This window comes from Bubalus kerabau, chromosome 1 (genome assembly GCF_029407905.1).
Source record: "Bubalus kerabau isolate K-KA32 ecotype Philippines breed swamp buffalo chromosome 1, PCC_UOA_SB_1v2, whole genome shotgun sequence".
NCBI lineage: Eukaryota > Metazoa > Chordata > Mammalia > Artiodactyla > Bovidae > Bubalus > Bubalus kerabau.
Window position 1 is genome coordinate 218,178,112 of NC_073624.1, and position 22,531 is coordinate 218,200,642.

The following is a 22,531-nucleotide window of genomic DNA, read 5'->3' on the forward strand; positions in this document are numbered from 1 at the left end:
AAAGGGTCTTGGCATAGGAAATGGTAACCCACTCCAGTATCCTTGCCTGGAAATTTTCATGGACAGATCAGCCTCATGGGCTACAATCCATGGGATCGCAAAGAGGTGGCCACAACTGAGTGCACGTGCACATGCATACACCAGAGAGTCTTGTCCAAGGCATATAACTAATTAATGATAGATCTAGAACCGAAATCCAGACTTCCTCAATCCTGAATTAGTGCTCTCTCTCCCACACTATCTGGTGTCTCTATTTTTTTATCCATTTCTATATCATCTTCAGACACAGATGGTTTAATTCACACTAACCAGTAGCATATCCCAAAGTAAGATTCAGGACATCTCACGGCTCTATTAGTTATCACTGTCCCCTTTCATCAGCTGGAAGATCATGGACAGAAGATGGGAAGTCCTGCCTGGACTCTTCATGCCACTGATGAAATGACAGCACAGGCTGTCTAGTGCCTTGTGCATGAAGTTTCATTGTTCATGCTTAGAACAAGAAGCATCTGAGATGTTGCTGGGGGCGAGGGGGGCTTCCCTTTATAAGAATTGGATTTCCTCTTTTTTTCTCATTAGCCAGGGAGCATAGGACAATTTGAAGGTGGGCAAAAACTTGAATTTCATTCACCACCAAAACTATTTTGCTGATGTTTTCTAGCTTCTCCTTCAAAATATGCCAAGAGGCTTAAACAAAATTCTAGCCTCTTGAACCAAATGACCTTTTATTTATAAGGTATGTTTCTTTCAGATCAGATCAGATCAGTAGCTCAGTCGTGTCCGACTCTTTGCAACCCCATGATTGCAGCACGCCAGGCCTCCCTATCCAACACCAACTCCCGGAGTTCACTCAGACTCATGTCCATCGAGTCAGTGATGCCATCCAGCCACCTCATCCTTTGTCGTCCCCTTCTCCTCCTGCCCCCAATCCCTCCCAGCATCAGAGTCTTTTCCAATGAGTTAACTCTTCGCATGAGGTGGCCAAAGTACTGGAGTTTCAGCTTTAGCATCATTCCCTCCAAAGAAATCCCAGGGCTGAGCTCCTTCAGAATGTTTCTTCCAAGAAGTTCCAAATGTTTCTTACACTTTCTCTTAATTCTTCTCTTCCCATGAGGGGAAGCATTTCATTTTTATCTTCCTTCCACAGCCAGAGTTTCCCTGCTGTTTCTAGGGTTTCCTTCCAGGGTCTGATACTTAAAGGTTAGAATCTCCAGAAGTCACAAACATTCTCAACTGATGTCTCAGCCAAGATTGCTAACAAATGTATTCATTCAACAAATACTTATTGAGTATCTCCTATGTGCCCGGCACTATTGTAGCCACTAGGGATACAAGAGTAAACAAAACAGATCTTCGAGAAGATAATACACAAATTAAAAATGATTTCCATTACCCAGTGAATTCTGAACCACAAAAATGCTCTATTCTGATAAAAAAAAATTAAAAAATCACTGCCGTCTCAACTACTCAGACTAATATCTGCAGTTTTACATTTATCCAGTAATATAGAGTTCATTTGCTACAGGCCTATATGGATTGCATTAGAAAACATGAAATTTGGATTTAATCCTGACTCTTCCACCAACAGATTGCATGACCTTCAGCAAACACATAACCTCTAGGACCCTTAGAGTTTTGTTCTCTGAAGATGTTAGACAAGATTTACCATGTCTTAGCCTGCAATTCTGTGATTGGTTAACTTCACCTAAGATGGCTATATTCCATTTTTTTTTTATTGGAATATAGTTGATTTACAATGTTGTACTAGTTTCTGCTGTACATAAAAGTGAGTCAGTTATATGCAAACACATATCCACTCTTTTTAGATTCTATTTCCATATAGGTCATTGCAGAGTATTTAATAGAATTCCATATGCTACACAATAAGTTCTTATTAGTTATCTATTTTATATATAATAGTATATACGTATTGTCGTATATGTTGTACGTATATGTCGATCCCAGCCTCCCAATGTATTCCTTCCTCCCCTTTTCCCCTTGGTAACCATAAGGTTTATCAAAGTCTGTGATTCAACTCTGTTATGTAAATGGGTTCATTTGTACCACTATTTTATACTCCACATATAAGTGATATGATATGATATTTGTCTTTCTCTGACTTACTTCACTCAATATGAAAATCTCTAGGGCCCATCTATGTCCACAAATGGCATTAGTTCATTCCATTTTATGACTGAGTAATAATCTATTGTGCATATGTACCACATATTCTTTATCTATTCCTTCATCAATGGACATTTAGGTTGCTTCCATGTCCTAGCTATTGTGAATGGTGCTGCTATGAACACAGGGGTGCATGTATCCTTTCAAATTATGGTTTTTTCCGGATATATGCCCAGGAGTGGGACTGTTGGATATGGTAGCTCTATTTTTTAGTTTTCTAGGGAATCTCCATACTGCTCTCCATAGTGGCTATACCAATTTATAGTCCCACCAACAGTCCAGAGGTTTCCCTTTTCTGGAAGAGGAGGAATCTTTCTATATCAACTGCTTTTATTTGTGGAGTGGTATTGAGGGAAATAACACAAACTAACACACACCTCCTAGGACAACTGTTAACAGCATCTGCTCATGCAATAATCTATAAAATCAATCAGCTCCATGCCTATTATGTCTTCAACACTGGACTAAATACTTTGGGGATGGGAGACACATGGAAAGACACTTGATCTTAAGGAACCTGATATACGGTGAAAGTACACAACAGTAAAGAATTGGAAACAAAAGTGTATTATAGGAGTTCCCTTGTGGCCTATTGGCTAGGATTCTAGGTTTTCACTGCTGTGGCCCCAGTTTAATCTCTGGTTGGGAACTGAGATCCTGAAAGTCATATGGCATGGCCAAAAAAACCCAGAAGTGCACTATTAATATAAGGATTGTAAGTTCACAAGAGAAGAAAAATCAAAGACAACTAGATTCGAACCCTCTGAGGAAAGGTGGAACTCTCCCTGGATCTACCTATAGCAATCACCATCACAATAATGATGATGTCCAACACATGGACATCACCAGATGGTCAACACCAAAATCAGATTGATTATATTCTTTGCAGCCAAAGATGGAAAAGCTCTATACAGTCAACAAAAACAAGACCGGGAGCTGACTGTGCCTCGGATCATGAACTCATTGCCAAATTCAGACTGAAATTGAAGAAAGTGGAGAAAACCACTAGACCATTCAGGTATGACCTAAATCAAATCCTTTATGACTATACAGTGGAAGTGAGAAATAGATCTAGAGAAATAGGATTAGATCTGATAGACAGAGTGCCTGATGAACTACGGATGGAGGTTTGTGACAGTGTCCAGGAGACAGGCCACTGCTGAATTTTCCAAATTTGCTGGCATATTGAGTGCAGCACTTTCACAGCATCATCTTTCAGGATTTGAAAGAGCTCAACTGGAATTCCATCAGCTCCACTAGCTTTGTTCATAGTGATGCTTTCTAAGGCCCACTTGACTTCACATTCCAGAATATCTGGCTCTAGGTGAGTGATCACACCATCGTGATTATCTGGATTGTGAAGATCTTTTTTGTACAGTTCTTCTGTGTATTCTTGCCACCTCTTCTTAATATCTTCTGCTTCTGTGAGATCCATACCATTTCTGTCCTTTATCGAGCCCATCTTTCCATGAAATGTTCCTTTGGTAGCTCTAATTTTCTTGAAGAGATCTCTAGTCTTTCCCATTCTGTTGTTTTCCTCTATTTCTTTGCATTGGTCGCTGAGGAAGGCTTTTTTATCTCTTCTTGCTATTCTTTGGAACTCTGCATTCAGATGCTCGTATCTTTCCAGCAATATGTGAATGGTGAACTTCCAGATGTTCAAGCTGGTTTTAGAAAAGGCAGAGGAACCAGAGACCAAATTGCCAACATCCGCTGGATCATCGAAAAAGCAAGAGAGTTCCAGAAAAACATCTATTTCTGCTTTATTGACTATGCCAAAGCCTTTGACTGTGTGGATCACAACAAACTGTGGAAATTCTTCAAGAGATGGGAATACCAGACCACCTGACCTGCCTCTTGAGAAACGTGTATGCAGGTCAGGAAGCAACAGTTAGAACTGGACATGGAACAACAGACTGGTTCCAAATAGGAAAAGGAGTATGTCAAGGCTGTATACTGTCACCCTGCTTTTTTAACTTATATGCAGAGTACATCATGAGAAACGCTGGACCGGAGGAAGCACAAGCTGGAATCAAGATTGCCGGGAGAAATATTAATAACCTCAGATATGCAGATGACACCACCCTTATGGCAGAAAGTGAAGAAGAACTAAAGAGCCTCTTGATGAAAGTGAAAGTGGAGAGTGAAAAAGTTGGCTTAAAGCTCAACATTCAGAAAACGAAGATCATGGCATCCGGTCCCATCACTTCATGGCAGATAGATGGGGAAACAGTGGAAACCGTGGCTGACTTTATTTTTCTGGGCTCCAAAATCACTGCAAATGGTGATTGCAGCCATGAAAGTAAAAGACACTTACTCCTTGGAAGGAAAGTTATGACCAACCTAGATAGCATATTAAAAAGCAGAGACATTACTTTGCAAACAAAGGTCCATCTAGTCAAGGCTATGGTTTTTCCCACGGTCATGTATGGATGTGAGAGTTGGACTATAAAGAAAGCTGAGAGAGAAGAATTGATGCTCTTGAACCGTGGTGTTGGAAAAGACTCTTGAGAGGCCCTTGGACTGGTAGGAGATCCAACCAGTCCATCCTAAAGGAGATCAGTCCTGGGTGTTCATTGGAAGGACTGATTTTGAAGCTGAAACTCCAATACTTTGGCCACCTGATGCGAAGAGCTGACTCATTGGAACAAACCCTGATGGTGGGAAAGATTGAGAGCAGGAGGAGAAGGGGACGACAGAGGATGAGATGGTTGGATGGCATCATCTACTAGATGGACATGGGTTTGGGTGGACTCCGGGAGTTGGTGATGGACAGGGAGGCCTGGCGTGCAGCGGTTCATGGGGTCGCAAAGAGTCGGACACGACTGAGCGACTGAACTGAACTGACTGATCACAATAAAGATAGCATCTAACATTTATTGAGTGATTGATATGTGGCACAAATATGAGTTAAGTGCCTTTGTAGGCTATCTCATTTTTCCTCAAAACAGCCCTAGAAATAAACATTATTCTTGTGCCTGATTTACAGATTGGGAAATTGAGGCTTATAGAGGTAATAGAGGTAAACCTAATATACCTAATAAATGGTAAACCCAGGCAATCTGACCCTAGAGCATTCCATATCACTGAATGGTTATTTCCCCACACAGGAGATAAAGAGAAAAGGACAGTATTGGCACAACAGTTCAGTTAAGTCGCTCAGTCATATCCAACTCTTTGTGACCCCATGGACTGCAGCATACCAGGTCTCCCTGTCCATCACCAACTCTCAGAGTTTACTCAAACTCATCTCCATTGAGTCAGTGATGCCATCCAACCATCTCATCCTCTGTCATCCCCTTCTCCTCCCACCTTCAATCTTTCCCAGCATCAGAGTCTTTTCAAATGAGTCAGTTCTTCACATCAGGTGGCCAAAGTATTGGAGTTTCAGCTTCAGCATCAGTCCTTCCAATGAATATTCACAACTGATTTCCTTTAGGATGGACTGGTTGGATCTCTGTGCTGTCCAAGGGACTCCAAAGAGTTTTCTCCAGCACCACAGTCCAAAAGCATCAATTCTTCGGCACTCAGCTTTCTCTATAGTCCAACTCACATCCATGCATGACTACTGGAAAAATCATAGCTTTGACTAGACGGACCTTAGTTGGCAAAGTAATGTCTCTGCTTTTTAATATGTTGTCTAGGTTGGTCATAACTTTTCTTCCAAGGAGCAAGCATTGTTTAATTTCATGGCTGCAGTCAACATCTGCAGTGATTTTGGAGCACAAACAAATAAAGTTTCTCACTGTTTCCACTATTTTCCCATCTATTTCCCATGAAGTGATGAGACCAGATGCCATGATCTTCGTTTTCTGAATGTTGAGCTTTAAGCCAAGTTTTTCACTCTCCTATGCAGATGACACCACCCTTATGGCAGAAAGTGAAGAAGAACTAAAAAGCCTCTTGATGAAAGTGAAAGTGGAGAGTGAAAAAGTTGGCTTAAAGCTCAACATTCAGAAAACAAAGACCATGGCATCCGATCCCATCATTTCATGGGAAATAGATGGGGAAACAGTGGAAACAGTGTCAGACTTTATTTTGGGGGGCTCCAAAATCACTACAGATGGTGACTGCAGCCATGAAATTAAAAGACGCTTACTCCTTGGAAGGAAAGTTACGACCAACCTACACAGCACAGTCAAAAGCAGAGACATTACTTTGCCAACAAAGGTCCGTCTAGTCAAGGCTACTGTTTTTCCTGTGGTCATGTATGGATGTGAGAGTTGGACTGTGAAGAAGGCTGAGCGCCGAAGAATTGATGCTTTTGAACTGCAGTGTTGGAGAAGACTCTTGAGAGTCCCTTGGACTGCAAGGAGATGCAACCAGTCCATTCTGAAGGAGATCAGCCCTGGGATTTCTTTGGAAGGAATGATGCTGAAGCTGAAACTCCAGTACTTTGGCCACCTCATGCGAAGAGTTGACTCATTGGAAAAGACTCTGATGCTGGGAGGGATTGGGGGCAAGAGGAGAAGGGGACGACAGAGGATGAGATGGCTGGATGGCATCACTGACTTGACGGACGTGAGTCTGAGTGAACTCCGGGAGTTGGTGATGGACAGGGAGGCCTGGCGTGCTGCAATTCATGGGGTCGCAAAGAGTCAGACACGACTGAGTGACTGATCTCTGATCTCTCTTTCACTTTCATCAAGAGGCTCTTTAGTTCCTCTTCACTTTCTGCCATAAGGGTGGTGTCATCTGTATATCTGAGGTTATTGATATTTCTCCCAGCCATCATGATTCCACCTTGTGCTTCTTCCCACCCAGCGTTTCTCATGATGTACTCTGCATATAAGTTAAAAAAACAGGGTGACAATATACAGCCTTGACGTACTCCTTTCCTGATTTGGAACCAGTCTTTTGTTCCATGTCCATTTCTAACTGTTGCTTCCTAACCTGCATACAGGTTTCTCAAGAGGCAGGTCAGGTGGTCTGGTATTCCCATCTCTTGAAGAATTTCCACAGTTTGTTGTGATCCACACAAAGGCTTTGGCATAGTCAATAAAGCAGAAATACATGTTTTACTGGAACGCTCTTGCTTTTTCCATGATCCAGCGGACGTTGGCAATTTGATCTCTTGTTCCTCCGACATTTCTAAATCCAGCTTGAATATCTGGAAGTTCATGGTTCATGTACTGTTGAAGCCTGGCTTGGAGAATTTTGAGCATTACTTTACTAGCGTGTGAGATGAATGAAATTGTGCGGTAGTTTGAGCATTCTTTGGCATTGCCTTTCTTTGGGATTGGAATGAAAACTGATCTTTTCCAGTCCTGTGGCTACTGCTGAGTTTTCCATATTTGCTGGCATATTGAGTACGGCACTTTCACAGCTTCATCTTTTAAGATTTGAAACAGCTCAACTGGAATTCCATCACCTCCAGTAGCTTTGCTTGTCGTGATGCTTCCTAAGGCCCACTTGACTTCACATTCCAGGATGTCTGGCTCTAGGTGAGTAATCACACACAATTGTGATTATCTGGATCATGAAGATCTTTTTTGTATAGTTCTGTGTATTCTTGCCACCTCTTCTTAGTATCTTCTGCTTCTGTTATATTCATACCATTTCTGTCCTTTATTGAGCCCATCTTTGCATGAATTGTTCCCTTGGTATATTTAATTTTCTTGAAGAGATCTCTAGTCTTTCCCATTCTATTGCTTTCCTCTATTTCTTTGCATTGATCACTGAGGAAGGCTTTTTATTTCCTGCTATTCTTTGGAACTCTGCATTCAAATAGGTATATCTTTCCTTTTCTCCTTTGCCTTTAGCTTCTCTTCTTTTCACAGCTATTTGTAAGGCCTATTCAGACAACCATTTTGCTTTTTTGCATTTCTTTTTCTTGGGGATGGTCTTGATCCCTGTCTCCTGTACAATGTCACATACCTCTGTCCATAGTTCATCAGGCACTCTCTATCAGATCTAATCCCTTGAATCTATTTCTCACTTCCACTGTAAAATCATAACGGATTTGATTTAAGTCATACCTGAATGGTCCAGTGGGGAATGGTCCAGTAGGGAAACTACTTTCTTCAATTTAAGTCTGAATTTTACAAAAAGGGGTTCTTGATTATACCAGTCAAGCTTCTGTCTCCTTTGAAATCATAGCACTTATTACTAGCAGCCTGTGGGGTGATTACATGCTGTCTTGTGATGTCACTGGCATTATTGTCTTCTGACATTTGTGTTTTTGATGTTTTGTGGTATTACTAAGATGTTGTTGCTGTTGTTCAGTTGCTAAGTCATGCCCAACTCTGCAATACCATGGACTGTAGCATAGCAGGCTCCTCCCTCATCCACTATCTCCCAGAGTTTGCACAAATTCATGCCCAGTGAGTTAGTGATGCTATCTAACCATCTCAACCTCTGCCACCCCCTTCTTTTGCCTTCAATCTTTCCCAGCATCAGGGTCTTTTCCAATGAGATGGCTCTTTGCATCAGGCAGCCAAAGTATTGGAGCTTCAGCAACAGTCCTTCCAGTGAATATTCAAGGTTAATTTCCCTTAGGATCGACTGGTTTGATTATCTTGAGTCCAAGACAAAAGTCTTCCCCAGCACCACAATTCAAAAGCATCAATTTTTCAGCTCTCAGCCTTCTTTATAGTCTACCTCCCACACTCGTACATGACTATGGATAGAAAAACCATAGCTTTGATTATATGGACCTTTGTCAGCAAAGTGATGTCTCTGCTTTTTAATACACTGTCTAGGTTTGTCATAGCTTTCCTTCCAAGGAGCAAGCATCTTTTAATTTCATGGCTGCAGTCACAGTCCACAGTGATTCTAGAGCCCAGGAAAATAAAATCTGTCACGGCTTCCACTTTTCTCCTATTTGCCATGAAGTGATGGGACTGGATGTCATGATCTTAGTTTTTTGAATTCTGAGTTTCAAGCCAACTTTTTCACTCTCCTCTTTTACTCTCATCAAGAGGCTCTTTACTTCCTCTTCTGCCTTTAGCATAGTATCATCTACATATCTGAGGTTGATGACATTTCTCCTGGCAAGCTTGATTCCAGCTTGTGATTCATCCAGCCTGAGATTTTATATGATGTACTCTGCATATAAGTTAAATAAATTACTAAGACAGCTCCTGTATTATTATTACCATGTATCTTTTGCTGTATTGAGCTTTTCATATACTTTCATTGTGCCAGCTAACTCTAAACTCCTTTGTATTGCTCCTGGGGTCTTGGCTAATTCAAAAGTTTGAGTGTTTGTGAAGCTTTCATTCATTAGAAAAACGATCCAAATTAAATAAATACAGTTAACACTACTTGATTCTACCCTATTTAGAGACTCTTTTTGTGCCCAGTTTTGGACATAAAGGTAATCTGTGTGTGTTTGCAATCCCTTCAGCCCTTATACACTCATAGAATTATAGCTATCTTCTGAACAACCAAAGAAAAATTCTATCTGTTCTTTGAAAATTAAAAAACAACTAACTCAGTTAAAAAGTAGTTCCAGTTTGCAGATGTAAGTTTACAAATTTATAATATAAATAAATAGAAAGGAATTTATTATATATAAAGGAATGGAAAGGAATTTATTATATATAAATAGAAAGGAATAGACATAATATATATGTAAATTTTAAATAATAATAAAATGCATACTCTGAAGCCATTATCCACCATAGGAAATAAAACATGAAAGAGCAAATCTTTTATATCATCAAAAGTTTTAAGTAAATTAACTCTAAAATGATTATAAAACCTTAAGATGATAAAGGGGGTTTTAAGACTAAAAAAAGACACCAACTATTACAGTATTATATCGTGAGATCAGAAGATTACAGGCTTCACTGGTGGCTCAGTGGTAAAGAATCTGACTGCCAATGCAGGAGACATGGGTTCAATCCCTGGTCTGGGAAGATCCTGCATGTCAGAGAGAAACTAAGCCTGTGTGCCTCAACTATTGAGCCTGTGTTCTAGAGCCTGGGAGCCACAATTACTAAGCCACAACTTTTGAAGCCCACGCACTCTAGAGCCCAACAAGAGAAGCCACCACAATGATAAGTCCATACACCTCAACCAGAGAGTAGCCCCTGCTCTCTGCAACTAGAGAAAAGCCAGTGCAGCCACAAAGACTCAGCATGGCCAAAAATAAATAAATAAATAATTATTTTTAAAAGGAGATTAGATAAATCTAGCCCTAATGATGGTATCAAATACTTTTGCAAGAGATTTTTTAAGTCTATTTTATGTCCATTAAAGAATTGTAGTGTAAAGTGACTATAATAGCCTGGATTTTTGGAATAATTACAATTTCACCCCATTTCCATAAACCAATGGCTTTTTGGAAATTACAATATTTTGTTATTCAAGCTAGTCTACATCTTCCAATGTACCTCTTCTATCAAGAAATAAAGATTCTTGTGGGGTCATGTGATCTATGCTGGTGTGGGTAAACAATCAGCATTCAGTTCAGTTCAGTTCAGTCGCTCAGTCGTATCTGACTCTTTGCGACCCCATGAATCACAGCACGCCAGGCCTCCCTGTCCATCACCAACTCCCAGAGTTAACTCAAACTCATGTCCATCGAGTCAGTGATGCCATCCAGCCATCTCATCCTCTGTCGTCCCCTTCTCCTCTTGCCCCCAGTCCCTCCCAGCATCAGAGTCTTTTCCAATAAGTGAACTCTTTGTATGAGGTGGCCAAAGTACTGGAGTTTCAGCTTTAGCATCTCTGGGGTTTTTTCTCCACTGATCTCCAGTAGCATATTGGGCACCTACTGACCTGGGGAGTTCCTCTTTCAGTATCCTATCATTTTGCCTTTTCATACTGTTCATGGGGTTCTCAAGGCAAGAATACTGAAGTGGTTTGCCATTCCCTTCTCCAGTGGACCACATTCTGTCAGCATAGATAAAATGAAAAAAAGAAAAGCATCAGGTTACAGATTTAGAAGATTCAGACTCTAGTCGCTATTGAATTACTGGCTTTCATGAAGTGAGCATTAGACTTTCAGGTAGCTAATGCAGAGGGAAATATAACCAACATTAAGATCCACAGTATCTATGAGGAAAAACTAAACCAGTTGCACAGGAGAAGCCCAATTATTCCTGATTCTAAGAACTGAGATGTATTTCTCTACTAAGTCTTCACAGAGATAATATGATCATTTACATCCCTTCCTTATAGTAAACACAGCAACGTGTTTCAAAGGGTTTTGTTTTCAATTGAGTTACAAGTGATGTAGAATATTATATAAGTTACATGGCAACTCACTCCATTATTCTCGCCTGGAGAATCCCATGGACAGAGGAGCCTAGAAGGCTACAGTCTATGGAGTCATAAGAGCTGGATACAACTTAGTGACTAAACTACTACAGGTGTACAATATAGTGACTCACAATTTTTAAAGCCTATACTCCATTAATAGTTATTGTAAACATTGACTACATTCTTTGTATTGTACTATATATCTTTATAGCTTATTTTATACATAATAGCTTGTATCTCTTAATTCCCTATTATTATATTGCCCCTCCCCACTTCCCTCTCCTCACTGGCAATCACTAGCTTGGTCTCTATTTTTGAGTCTGCCTCCTTTTTGTTATATTCACTGCTGCTGCTGCTGCTGCTAAGTCGCATCAGTCATGTCCGACTCTGTGCGACCCCATAGACGGCAGCTCACCAGGCTCCCCCATCCCTGGGATTCTCCAGGCAAGAATACTGGAGTGGGTTGCCATTTCCTTCTCCAATGCATGAAAGTGAAAAGTGAAAGTGAAGTCGCTCAGTTGTGTCCGACTCTTAGCGACCCCATGGACTGCAGCCTACCAGGCTCCTCCATCCTTGGGATTCTCCAAGCGAGAGTACTGGAGTGGGGTGCCATTGCCTTCTAGTTTTCTGTAATAAATTCCACATATAAGTGACACCATACAGTATTTGTCTTTCTCTGTCTGAACTTATGTCAATTAGCACAATACCCTCCAAGTCCATCCGTGTTGTTGCAAATGGCAAAATTTCATTCCTTTTTTGGCTGAGTATTCCAGGAAATGGAAACCCACTCCAGTATTCTTGCCTGGAAAATCCCATGGACAGAGGAGCCTGGTAGGCTCCTCTGTCCATGGGGTCGCAAAGAGTCGGACACAACTGAGTAACTTCACTTTCACATTCACTTTCATTCTGTGTATATATATCATTATCCATTCATCCGTTGATGGACACTTTGATTGTTTACATATCTTGGCAACTGTAAATAACGCTGCTGTGAACACTGGGGTGCATGTATCTTTTCAAATTAGTGTTTTTGTTTTTTCCAAATACCTATCCAGCAGTGGATATTCCTGAGTCATATGGTAGTTCTATTTTTAGTTTTTCAAGGAATCTCCATACTATTTTCCATAGTATACCCTGCCAACAAGGTATAAAGATTCCCTTTTCTTCACATCCTTGCCAACATTTGTTATTTGGGTTCTTTTGATGATAGCCACCCTGACAGGTATGAAATGATACCTCGTTGTGGTTTTGATTTGCACTGCCCTGATGATTAGCAACATTGAGCATCTTTTCATGTGCCTGTGTTTCCTCTTTGGAAAAATATCTATTCAGGTCTTCTGCTAATTTTTTAATCGAGTTGTTTTATTGATGAGCTGTATGAGCTTCTTATGTATTTTGAATATTAACTCCTCATCAGTCATATCATTTGCAAACATTTTCTCCCATTTAGTAGGTTGTCTTTTTGTTTCATCGACCATTTTCTTTGCTGTGCAAAAGCTTTTAAGTATAATTAGGTTCAATGGATTTTTTATCATAACAAATATGCTGAGGACTTCAAACCAAAATGCAAATTCAGAGATACTAATATATGCCCTCTGAAATGACATTTTTGGGAAATAAGTCAGCAGTTCTTCTGGGTACAAGCATCATAACTTCATAAAGGCAAACATCTGGAATTTTTACACTGCAGATATTAAAATAGTTCCATCCTTAGTCAAGAATTCAGATGTTTTGGATTGATCTGCTGTTTGTAATTAATTTGCTGGTCCTCGTATGAATATAATATACTTGAACTACATTTCATTAAATTCCCAGCAGATTTAGATAGAATTTCTTTTTTCCCTTTCTTATAGGTAAGTACCCAGAGAAGTGAGAAAACGTTTTTTCTCTGGGATTATGCTTGGCATATGTGACAGAAATGTCAGAGTAAGTACAAAATGTGAATGTGCATTTGTCATGTATGACTATAGGGGGAATTCTACTTTTAAAAAAATATACCAATCAATTTATCAACTTTCCAAAGTGCAATCTGATTATTTGCTTTGGAAGTTTTTTCTTCTGCAATTTAAGTGTTCAGTAAGAGCCCACTGATTATGGGCTGGAGGAAAAGACAAAGGAAATCTAAACCAAAACGACTAGGAGCCATAATCTACTAATACTTGCTCAAAGAGAAAACACTTGAATTATTACGCAAACCAAAAGAAAAATAAGAATTAAAGGTAAAAATGTCATAAATTTAGTATATACTCATGTATACAGTGAGGCATTTGTATCAAAGCCACCTCTAATCTTTCTTTAACTGGATTGTGTTTGGTTTTGTTTCCCCTACAGGATAAAGAAGAAAACCACTAGAGTGTCTCTGACCATCAGTTCTCCCGTTAATGAAACCTCTAACATCAGATCAAGTTATTCTACCTTAGTTCAACCACTGTGTATTGACCCCCAGAGGGTAGGTTCAACTTTAAAAGCTTTCTGAGGGGTTTCAGTAATGGAGACACAGTCCCAGAGAGGAAGGAATCAATGCAATTTTCTTGAAAAGTATACACAGGAAAAGCTTCCAGCCGCATGACCTCAGAAGGAACAAGAAAGAAATCTATGGGTCTCAGAAATAACTCCATGGTAGTTCTGTGGGTTGGCCATTTGTCTGTGTGCCAGACCATAAGGGACAGTTGGTTTCTAGGAGCTCAGTCCCATAATAGAATATTCCAACTATCCAAGGAATGAATTCCCTTGTAATTAAAAAAGGAGAGGGGGATGTTTTTCAAAAACCTAAAAGATACAAGAACAACTGTAAGGAGGAAGGAAAAAATCTAGTGAGTAAAATTTAGAAGTTATTTAAACCTTTAATGTACAGTCTCTAAATAATCACCAATACTTATTTCTCAAATGTAATCACCTAGTGTTGTATTTCACCATCTCAACTAACGGAATACTGGAGGAGAGAGGAAAAAGGGGTGGCATTGGAGCAGATATCCAAACTGACATTTAATTTAGGAATATCACCTCTTTCATAAAGTAAATTTATAGTGTGGGTGGTAACAGCTAGCCCATAGCCACCATTCAACTAAGGTTTCAGAGCCTTGACAACATGGATGACAGTGTCTCTTCTGTTTCTTAACCAGATGCAGAGTCCCTGCAGCAGCCTGTTGGGATCCACTTGTGCTGTAGCCCCTGTGTTTACCAAGGTAATCTATGCACAGTGCATAATGGAGTTTGGATTTTATAGACAAATTGTAGGGTTTATCAAAGGTATAAGAAGAAGAAAAGAGAAAACTAGAAGGACCTCAGGGATTAAAATTCTTTATATATGAGAAAACTGAGTCCCAGAAAACATTTAATAATTGTTCAGTGTCACAGGGCAATTCATGGTTCATCCTATGCTCTTTAGACTTTTGCTCTGTGTCAATCCTCCAGCTCTGGAAGGCAGTTCTTAGATGGTTCTCTCCAAGCAGACGATGCTCTGCCTGACCTCAAGGTTCAATTCATCACATTCTCTTAACTGGCCACAAGATGCCCTTCTGAAGAAGTCAACAAGCAAAACCATATCTATTTCTGGCTTGGGTCATAGTCAGAGATCAGGATTTAGATGCCTCCTCTATCATTCACTGGAAACAGCAGGATTCAATCAGCTAAGTCAAACCAAGCTAAGGTTGCTATCTTCTGCAGGCTCTCTGTCTCCCAGTTTTCAAACCTAACAGAACTGGAACTATTGCCACTGCTGGCTAGGGTATGAGAAGTAAAGCTGGAACTTACCCAGATACAGGATGGGAGACACAGGAAACAATGTCGTTATGAGTTAGGAGCAGTGCTATCAATTCTGGAAGCCCACTTTCAGCAGATGCTATCAGGCACAAGTCTTCTCTCCTGCTGCATTCCTTCTTATAATATGCAGCCCTGGACATCAGGCTCAAGGGCTGGGCTGGTGATCATTATGTCTTACCTAGGTCTCACCAGGCAGAAGGACCTTAGGTCCTTTCTCTTTGGTCTGAGGGCCAAGTTATAACCTGAAATGTGATTCCAGATTCCAGAGGACCCTGGAGCTGAGAACAGGAGAGGAGGGAGATTAGGACTTAAGGGGTAAACTTACCACAAATGCCACTTGTTCATGTATGAATTGTGAGACTGTACTAGCTGTTGTTAATAAATACTTTTTATATATCAATATAACTCTTCATTCTTTAAAGAAAGTTTTCAGATTATGTCTCTGAAATGAGCCTCAAAACCTCAAGTATGCTGAGCATTTTTCTACCCCTATTTCACAGAAAAAGAACAGGAGTTCCAAAAAGGTTAAAAGTCTTCCAAGTTCCTATGATGAGCTTCAACCCTCTAGTGGAAACGTTGTGATTTTGGCCCAATTCCTCTAAGTCATGATTCAGAATCATTAACAAATTACAATACTTCCCATGCTGCTCAACCAGTAATAAAGATTAAATCTGTACCTTCATAGGTACTAAATAAAAAAATAACACAAAAAAGTGAAGACTTCTCAACTAATTGGTTTTCTATTTTGAAAAGCGGTTCTTGGGAAAAAGAATAAAAGCTTTCTCATTAAACGCAACTCCATGAAATTGAGATAAAAACTTACAGCTGACTATAAAGTACAAAAGATGCCCAGCAAGCTCCTTATTTTGATTAAGGTATAATCAGTTGTCAATAATCATGATGAAAATCATGCACACTTACTGCAACTGACACCCCAAATCACAGTATATGGTGAAACAATTTCTTCCATTCTGTGAATTCTGTGTTTGTTCTTCAGCATCTTCAAGATATCTCTACAACCAGAGGTCAGTTTGTCGTGTTTGAATGCCGAGTCCAGGCCACAGCCGCAGTTCAAGTTCATTGGTACAGAGAGAAAGAGCAGATAGCCGACTCAGATGACTTCCGAATTCTGAGAAAAAGTACAGTGATAAGCTTTATAATTTACTTTTTATTCTGATTTACCTTGAAATCTAATTCATGTTTTAACGTTTAATAACTGATTTGTTACAGGTTCAGAGATTGCTACTGCTAAACAATTACTTAAATACAAATAATTCCTCAACATAAACAACCAAAAAAGAAAAGACAGCTGCTTTGTTCTGATGAAATAATAGTTTTAATAGCTGTAAAAAAAGACTAATCTGTTTTCACAGCTTAATCTTAATTATCTTCCCAATGAGTTCTTGGCATACAAACAAGAAAATAAACGTGAGAATAAACATACTTTTTAAAGAGTAACACAAATGAAAACTGATGCATAGCTTTCTAAAACTTTACAGTTTAAGTTCCCTGTGCATACATGCTAAGTCACTCCAGTCATGTCCGACATGCTAAACACTGAGTTTATAAACAATTTCTAATTTAATCCTCACATCAGTATTTTGAGGTATGTGTTATCATCTCCATTTTATAAGCAAGAAAACTGAAATTAGAAATGCTAAACACCTTGCCAAAGGTCACAAGGCTAGTAAGTGCTATAGTCAAGTTTCAAGCCCAAGATATTTCTTACACTAAGTGAAGAAAATATACTCTCTTAAATATTAATTCAAAACAACTGAATATTTGCATATCACATTTAGGAAGAAACACCTCTATTATGCCACATGGTATTTCTTTTAAAAGTCACATTTATTTCATTTTTTGAAAGTAATAAAATTTATTACAATAAATATAAAAAATATATAAAATCTAGAAGAAACGTAAAGTTACATTCTTACCACCCAGAGAAAACTATTATTAATCTTTTGTGTATTTTTCTGCAGTAATACTACAATATTTCTGTACTATTCAACTTTAATTAGAGAGAGTAAAAGAAAAGGATTTTCTTGGGAGAAAAAGGTCACCTCAGGATTAATGTTTCAGCAACAGTTTACATTCAGAGAAGAGATATAGCTGTTCCTATCTCACATTAGAGATGAATAACTAAGGCCCAAAGAAGTAATTTTCACAAAGTCACAGAGCAAGCTAGTTGTAGAACAGGACTGAAATACGATTTTTCTAGCTCTAGCACCCTGCCAAGTATTCATTCCATACCTTTTCTGAGTTTCTACACAATTTACAGCCTGTGATGCAAGATTTCAGTCAATGTTGTACTTGTTTCAAGTTATTTCTTGCATACACATGGCACCTTCTCTCAACTAAACTGCCATCATTTAAATTCTCTATTCTCTTGTTTTTTCTTTCAGAAACTTGTTTATCATCCATTCCTGGTAAGCACAATTTTTCAACATCTTGATAATAAATAATTAAACCAAATAAGCATCAGAAGACTTTGTCTCCTAAACTACTTTTGCCTTCAGAAACAGTTTTGAGGCTACCTTATGCCAACTCTTCTACAATGGAAGAAGCAAGAAAACTGGGATTTATCAGTATATTTGCTCGTTTATTCATTCATTCAACATTTACTAGATACAGGCAATGGCCAGGTTCCATTCGTGGCACTGAGGAATCCCTGACCTCACAGGGCATGAATTCTTCCTCTAATTCCATTTGATGTCCTCTTATCCATGTGTCTCGTGAGCAACACACAGAGGCAGAAAGAAGGTGTCCTGACATCAAACATCTAAATTGTTGGCTGTCCAAGAAGTACACGTGATGGCCACCACACATCACTATCCTACCATCCTACCATGAGTGGCCTACCTATCCTACCTATCCTACCATGAGTGGCCATCACTATCCTACCATCAAGTCTAGTTACCATGGCAATAACAACATTTAGGTCAGTTCAGAAAATCATCCTTATAGGACCTTTATGCTAAGCACTAAAGCTACAGAAATCTAGAATTCAAGAGGTAAAGTGTAATCCCTGCTTTTAAGAAGCTGATAGTCTAGTAGAGAAAACAGATGTGTCTAAGAAGTAGGTGTTAGGGACCATGCTGGGGTTACTTCAGGTTGCATTGTTAGGATTTATCTTCATGAGCCCACTCAAAGACAAAAATCTAATCAGAGGGATTATTTTTTTAATCTCAGGAATACACTATTTATTCCCAATACCTACTCTCCCTGATATCCTCCCACACTGTTTGTTAATTTGGGGCACCTAAATACTCTGCTCAAGTTGAATCTCTCCCCTTTCCAGAGGAAGTGTGCACCTTAATTATCACAGAAGCATTTCCTGAAGATTCTGGAGACTTCAAGTGCACTGCAGAAAATGAGGCTGGGACTGCAGTCTCCACAGCAAGACTCTTTGTTTCTCCAGGTAATTACTCCCCAGGATCACCCTGCTCAAATTCAGCCCTGAGCCAAGAGGAAGACTCTCTCTGTTTTCATCTGAACTTTGGTGACTAATTCTATTTTTCAGAAGGAAAAGTGGAGAAATCAGAGGGTTCTCAAAAGTCACCATTAAGAAAATTTCCTCCAAAACTGGTCTCCTCTCCCTGGAGCAGTGACAGCCACACAAAGGATAAAAATCCAGACAATACTCCAATAAACCTTATGCAAACTATTCCTGAAACAGCCTGTCACAATGAACATGAGATCCAGGTTCCAAAGGAGGAGTTCTGCACCATCAATGAAAATTCCTCTGAGCTACAACCACAATGGTAAGGGCAGACAGACCTAACATTTACACATCCAACAAACGTTCTTGGCTCTATATAAAGAACAGTGAACATGACAAAGCTCCTGCCCTCGGCAAGCTTGCACGGATGAATCACTTTACCTCTGTCATTTCTCCACCATGCATTTCACCAAGGCTGAAACAGTAAGTCATGTAAGTTTTAGAAATAGTAAGAAATAATAAGTCTTAGATACATATTTAAGGGTTTGCTACAGAGACTTGTTGGGGAAAAAACAACAACAACACTGAAATGGCAGAAGTTTCTGAAGAATGGAGTCTTTTCCCAAATTAGAATTCAATGTCCTATCTCAATACAAATAGGTAAAACATTTTGTGATACAGATTTCTACATGGTTAGTCTTAGAATTGGAGAAGGCAATGGCAAGCCACTCCAGTACTCTTGCCTAGAAAATCCCATGGACGGAGGAGCCTGGTTAGGCTCAAGTCGAGTCGCTACGAGTCAGACACGACTGAGTGACTTCACTTTCACTTTTCACTTTCATGCATTGGAGAAGGAAATGGCAACCCACTCCCGTGTTCTTCCCTGGAGAATCCCAGGGACGGGGAAGCCTGGTGGGCTGCCATCTATGGGGTCACACAGAGTCGACTGAAGCAACTTAGCAGCAGCAGCAGCAGCAGTCTTAGAATACAGACACAACTGTCCTTGCATATAAAGGACAAAAGTATAAATAGAAAGATATATCAGTACGTGAACTTTCCGAGCAGCCTGTATGTTTAAAACAGTGGATGCGTGTTGATGTATGGCAAAACCAATACAATATTGTAAAGTAAGAAAATAAATAAAAAATAAAATAATAAACAATAAAAAGTTAAAAAAATTAAAAATAAAACAACACAATCCACCACCATCCCCAGCCCCCAAACACAAACATCAAACCAAAATACTGATTTTTTAAAAACCTAAAAATTGATACTTAAAAGTCATTGGACTTTTTAACAGACCTGGAACAATGTGTGAAATACATAGTAAGAATTCAATAAATAGGAACTATCACTTCACTGTATTGTCTTTATACCAAGGTCAGTGTTATCTCCAGCAACAGCCTATAACTGTGAATTCTCAGTTGGTCTCCTGGAATCCCCTTAGCTTAATGGGATCACTAGTCGTCTAGGCAGTAGCTACCCCTATAAATAGATTCCTCACGGTATCAAGGAAGAATAGGTGTGTGGAAAAATAAATAAGACTGCAATTTATTCAACAAACATTTATTAAGCACACTGTATGTGTTTGTCAGTTTCTGTGCCTTGGTAAAATGGACAATACTCACATCCACAGTTTTTCTCCATAAGTACCTGTGTTTATCAGTGAGCCTTTAGGACTTAAAAAGGCCTTGAATTTACTATTAGTATCTTTCATTTAAGACTACTATCTTTTTCATTAATAAAATAATTTGTGGGGACAATTATCAGGTAAAAGTTCCATGAATGTTAGCAGGTTTTTACTGAATGCCTACCAAGAGCTATACTCTCCTAGACAAGATAAATAAGTAATAAAGAGTTCCTTCTTCAGAAAAAAACCTAGTTGAAGAGATACATTATACCACAAAATAGTCCACTATAGGATTTCTTGTTTCATTTGAGTCTCTGCAACACTGATTTAGTAAAATAGATACTATCATTGTTTTTCACTTAATTATTAAAGTTCAGAGATATGCAGTAGAGTGAGTACTTACACTCAGGTCTCCAAAATAGATAATAAAAAGGTTAATGTGTCTAGAAAGCTGCAGAGCATTAACCAAATTAATACTATCATTTGTACTGTCTGACTCCAAATCCAGTAGAGTATCCATCATTATTTCTTGAGAAGAATAAGACTGAGTCCACTGCTCCAAGGTGATTCCCTTTCGCTATATGTCTATGAAGAACTTCAAAAATCACAGTGATTAATGCATAACCTGAAAATGAATAAAACATTCTTCATTCTTTTGTCCTTTCATCTTCAATATGACATTTTCCTTCTCAGTTGATATAGCTGAGAAGGATAGAAATTAGCCTCATCACACACATCTGACCTCTGAAGAAGGTCAAAAGTTTAAAGCACCATTTTTACAATCACATATATACTTCACATTTTAAAAAACAAGAGATTAATGAGTGACAGTTAAACAGCTACCCACTGGTGATGAGGCAAGAAGGAATTTCCTGGACATGTAGCAGGAAATATTGCAGTAGGAAACACCTGCAACAGTAGGAAGTTACATACATCTTGTGAGGTATTAGAATGATTTACTAGAGGCCCTTACTGATAATTTAGAGACAGAAATGGGAAAGTTGTCTTTAGTGGGTAGGCTGGAATATGGTTCACCCACCAGACATCTTAATTCTTTCCGTTTTAGGATGATTTTTCTCAAATAAGCACCAAATCATTCAAACAGCCATATTTGTGAGAAAACATAAAACACCATTTAAAAAAGCACACCAAATATTAAAAGGCAGAAAAACAGATTCATGGTAAATTACTGAATATAGACCCTTAACTTTTGAGAATGGTGTTATAAAACACCTTATCTACCTTTCCAAAACCATCTCTTGATCCCCTAATTGTAGCAAGAACCTTAGTCTCAACGTACTGTGGAGCTACCACACTGTAATGAAAGTTTATCTTACAAAGGTCAAGGGAAAAGAAGAGGAAAAGTGTAAATGATAAAGAATAAATAAAAACTAAAATTCTTCCTCAACTATGGAACATTTGGAATCTGCCCTTGGCAAAATTGGGGATTTAAGTTTGTCCTGGGCATCTACCACACTTGGCTGGTAGGGCTTATCTCAGTCAAACTCTGTTCTTGGGAAGAATCAATTATCAGTCGCATACATCACATTTAAAGTGCCTAGAATAGGGTCTTGCTCAAACTAAAGGCTATATGTGTCTATTATTCTTGTTATTGTCACTTGCACTTACATTTTAAGTCTAATTTGGATTGAAGGCTTTGCCCATATTAATGTAAACTGAAATATCAGTGAGCAGAAGTGGAGAAATATTTTGGGTGACTCCTTATAAAATGACTTACAATAAGACTCCTTACAATAAGTAAGCAAATGCCTATTCATCAAGTCCAGCATGCTTTTTCTACTAAGTAATGCTTTTTCTACTAAGGTGGCAGTCATCAAACTTTACCTGAACACCAAAGGAAGTTACACCTACATGGTTAGCTGTGAAGAATTTTAAGTGGCTCATTTGTGCTCAATTATCTATTTGTTGGACCCTGATGTACATAGCAATTACACCAAGGCTGGAGTATCCATGAGGGTTGTTGTTCAGTCACTCAGTCGTGTCCAACACTTTGTGGCCCCATGGACTGCAGCACGCCAGGCTTCCTTGTCCATCACCATCTCCCAGAGCTTGCTCAAACTCATGTCCATTGAATCAATGACGCCAACCAACCATTTCATCCTCTGTTGTCCCCTTCTCCTCCTGCCCTCAATCCTTCCCAGAATCAGGGCCTTTTCTAAGACCATGAGGGAGGGGAATAAATAATTATGTTTTAAACAACAGAACCACACCAAGCTAAAGCCACTAAATATGGATAATTCCAATTGATTAGCCTGTTCCTCATGTCACCTACCCCTCTCTAC

At 39.1% G+C, this 22,531-nt stretch overlaps 1 protein-coding gene and 1 long non-coding RNA gene across 3 annotated transcripts in view; one reads left to right on the forward strand and one right to left on the reverse strand.

The window, feature by feature from the left end:
- LOC129632950 (palladin-like) overlaps nucleotides 1–19,357 on the forward strand; it is a 46,942-nt gene extending 27,585 nt beyond the window's left edge. Inside the window, exons 2-8 of the mRNA XM_055554716.1 lie at nucleotides 13,248–13,320; nucleotides 13,726–13,843; nucleotides 14,517–14,579; nucleotides 16,154–16,295; nucleotides 17,562–17,585; nucleotides 18,458–18,577; nucleotides 18,680–19,357. Coding sequence (XP_055410691.1) covers nucleotides 13,313–13,320; nucleotides 13,726–13,843; nucleotides 14,517–14,579; nucleotides 16,154–16,295; nucleotides 17,562–17,585; nucleotides 18,458–18,577; nucleotides 18,680–18,924 — 720 coding nt within the window. The 5' untranslated portion in view covers nucleotides 13,248–13,312 and the 3' untranslated portion in view covers nucleotides 18,925–19,357. The remainder of the gene's footprint in view (nucleotides 1–13,247; nucleotides 13,321–13,725; nucleotides 13,844–14,516; nucleotides 14,580–16,153; nucleotides 16,296–17,561; nucleotides 17,586–18,457; nucleotides 18,578–18,679) is intronic.
- Nucleotides 1–22,531, reverse strand: part of LOC129632960 (uncharacterized) — a 77,015-nt gene that overhangs the window by 34,556 nt on the left and 19,928 nt on the right. Inside the window, exons 2-3 of one of the 2 annotated variants that reach the window (XR_008704776.1) lie at nucleotides 16,078–16,285; nucleotides 15,148–15,434 (exon numbers count right to left, since the gene is read on the reverse strand). This is a non-coding gene — a long non-coding RNA (uncharacterized LOC129632960). Of the gene's footprint in view, nucleotides 1–14,346; nucleotides 15,435–16,077; nucleotides 16,286–22,531 lie in introns of those variants that run through there. The other variant, XR_008704774.1, reaches the window with a different exon arrangement.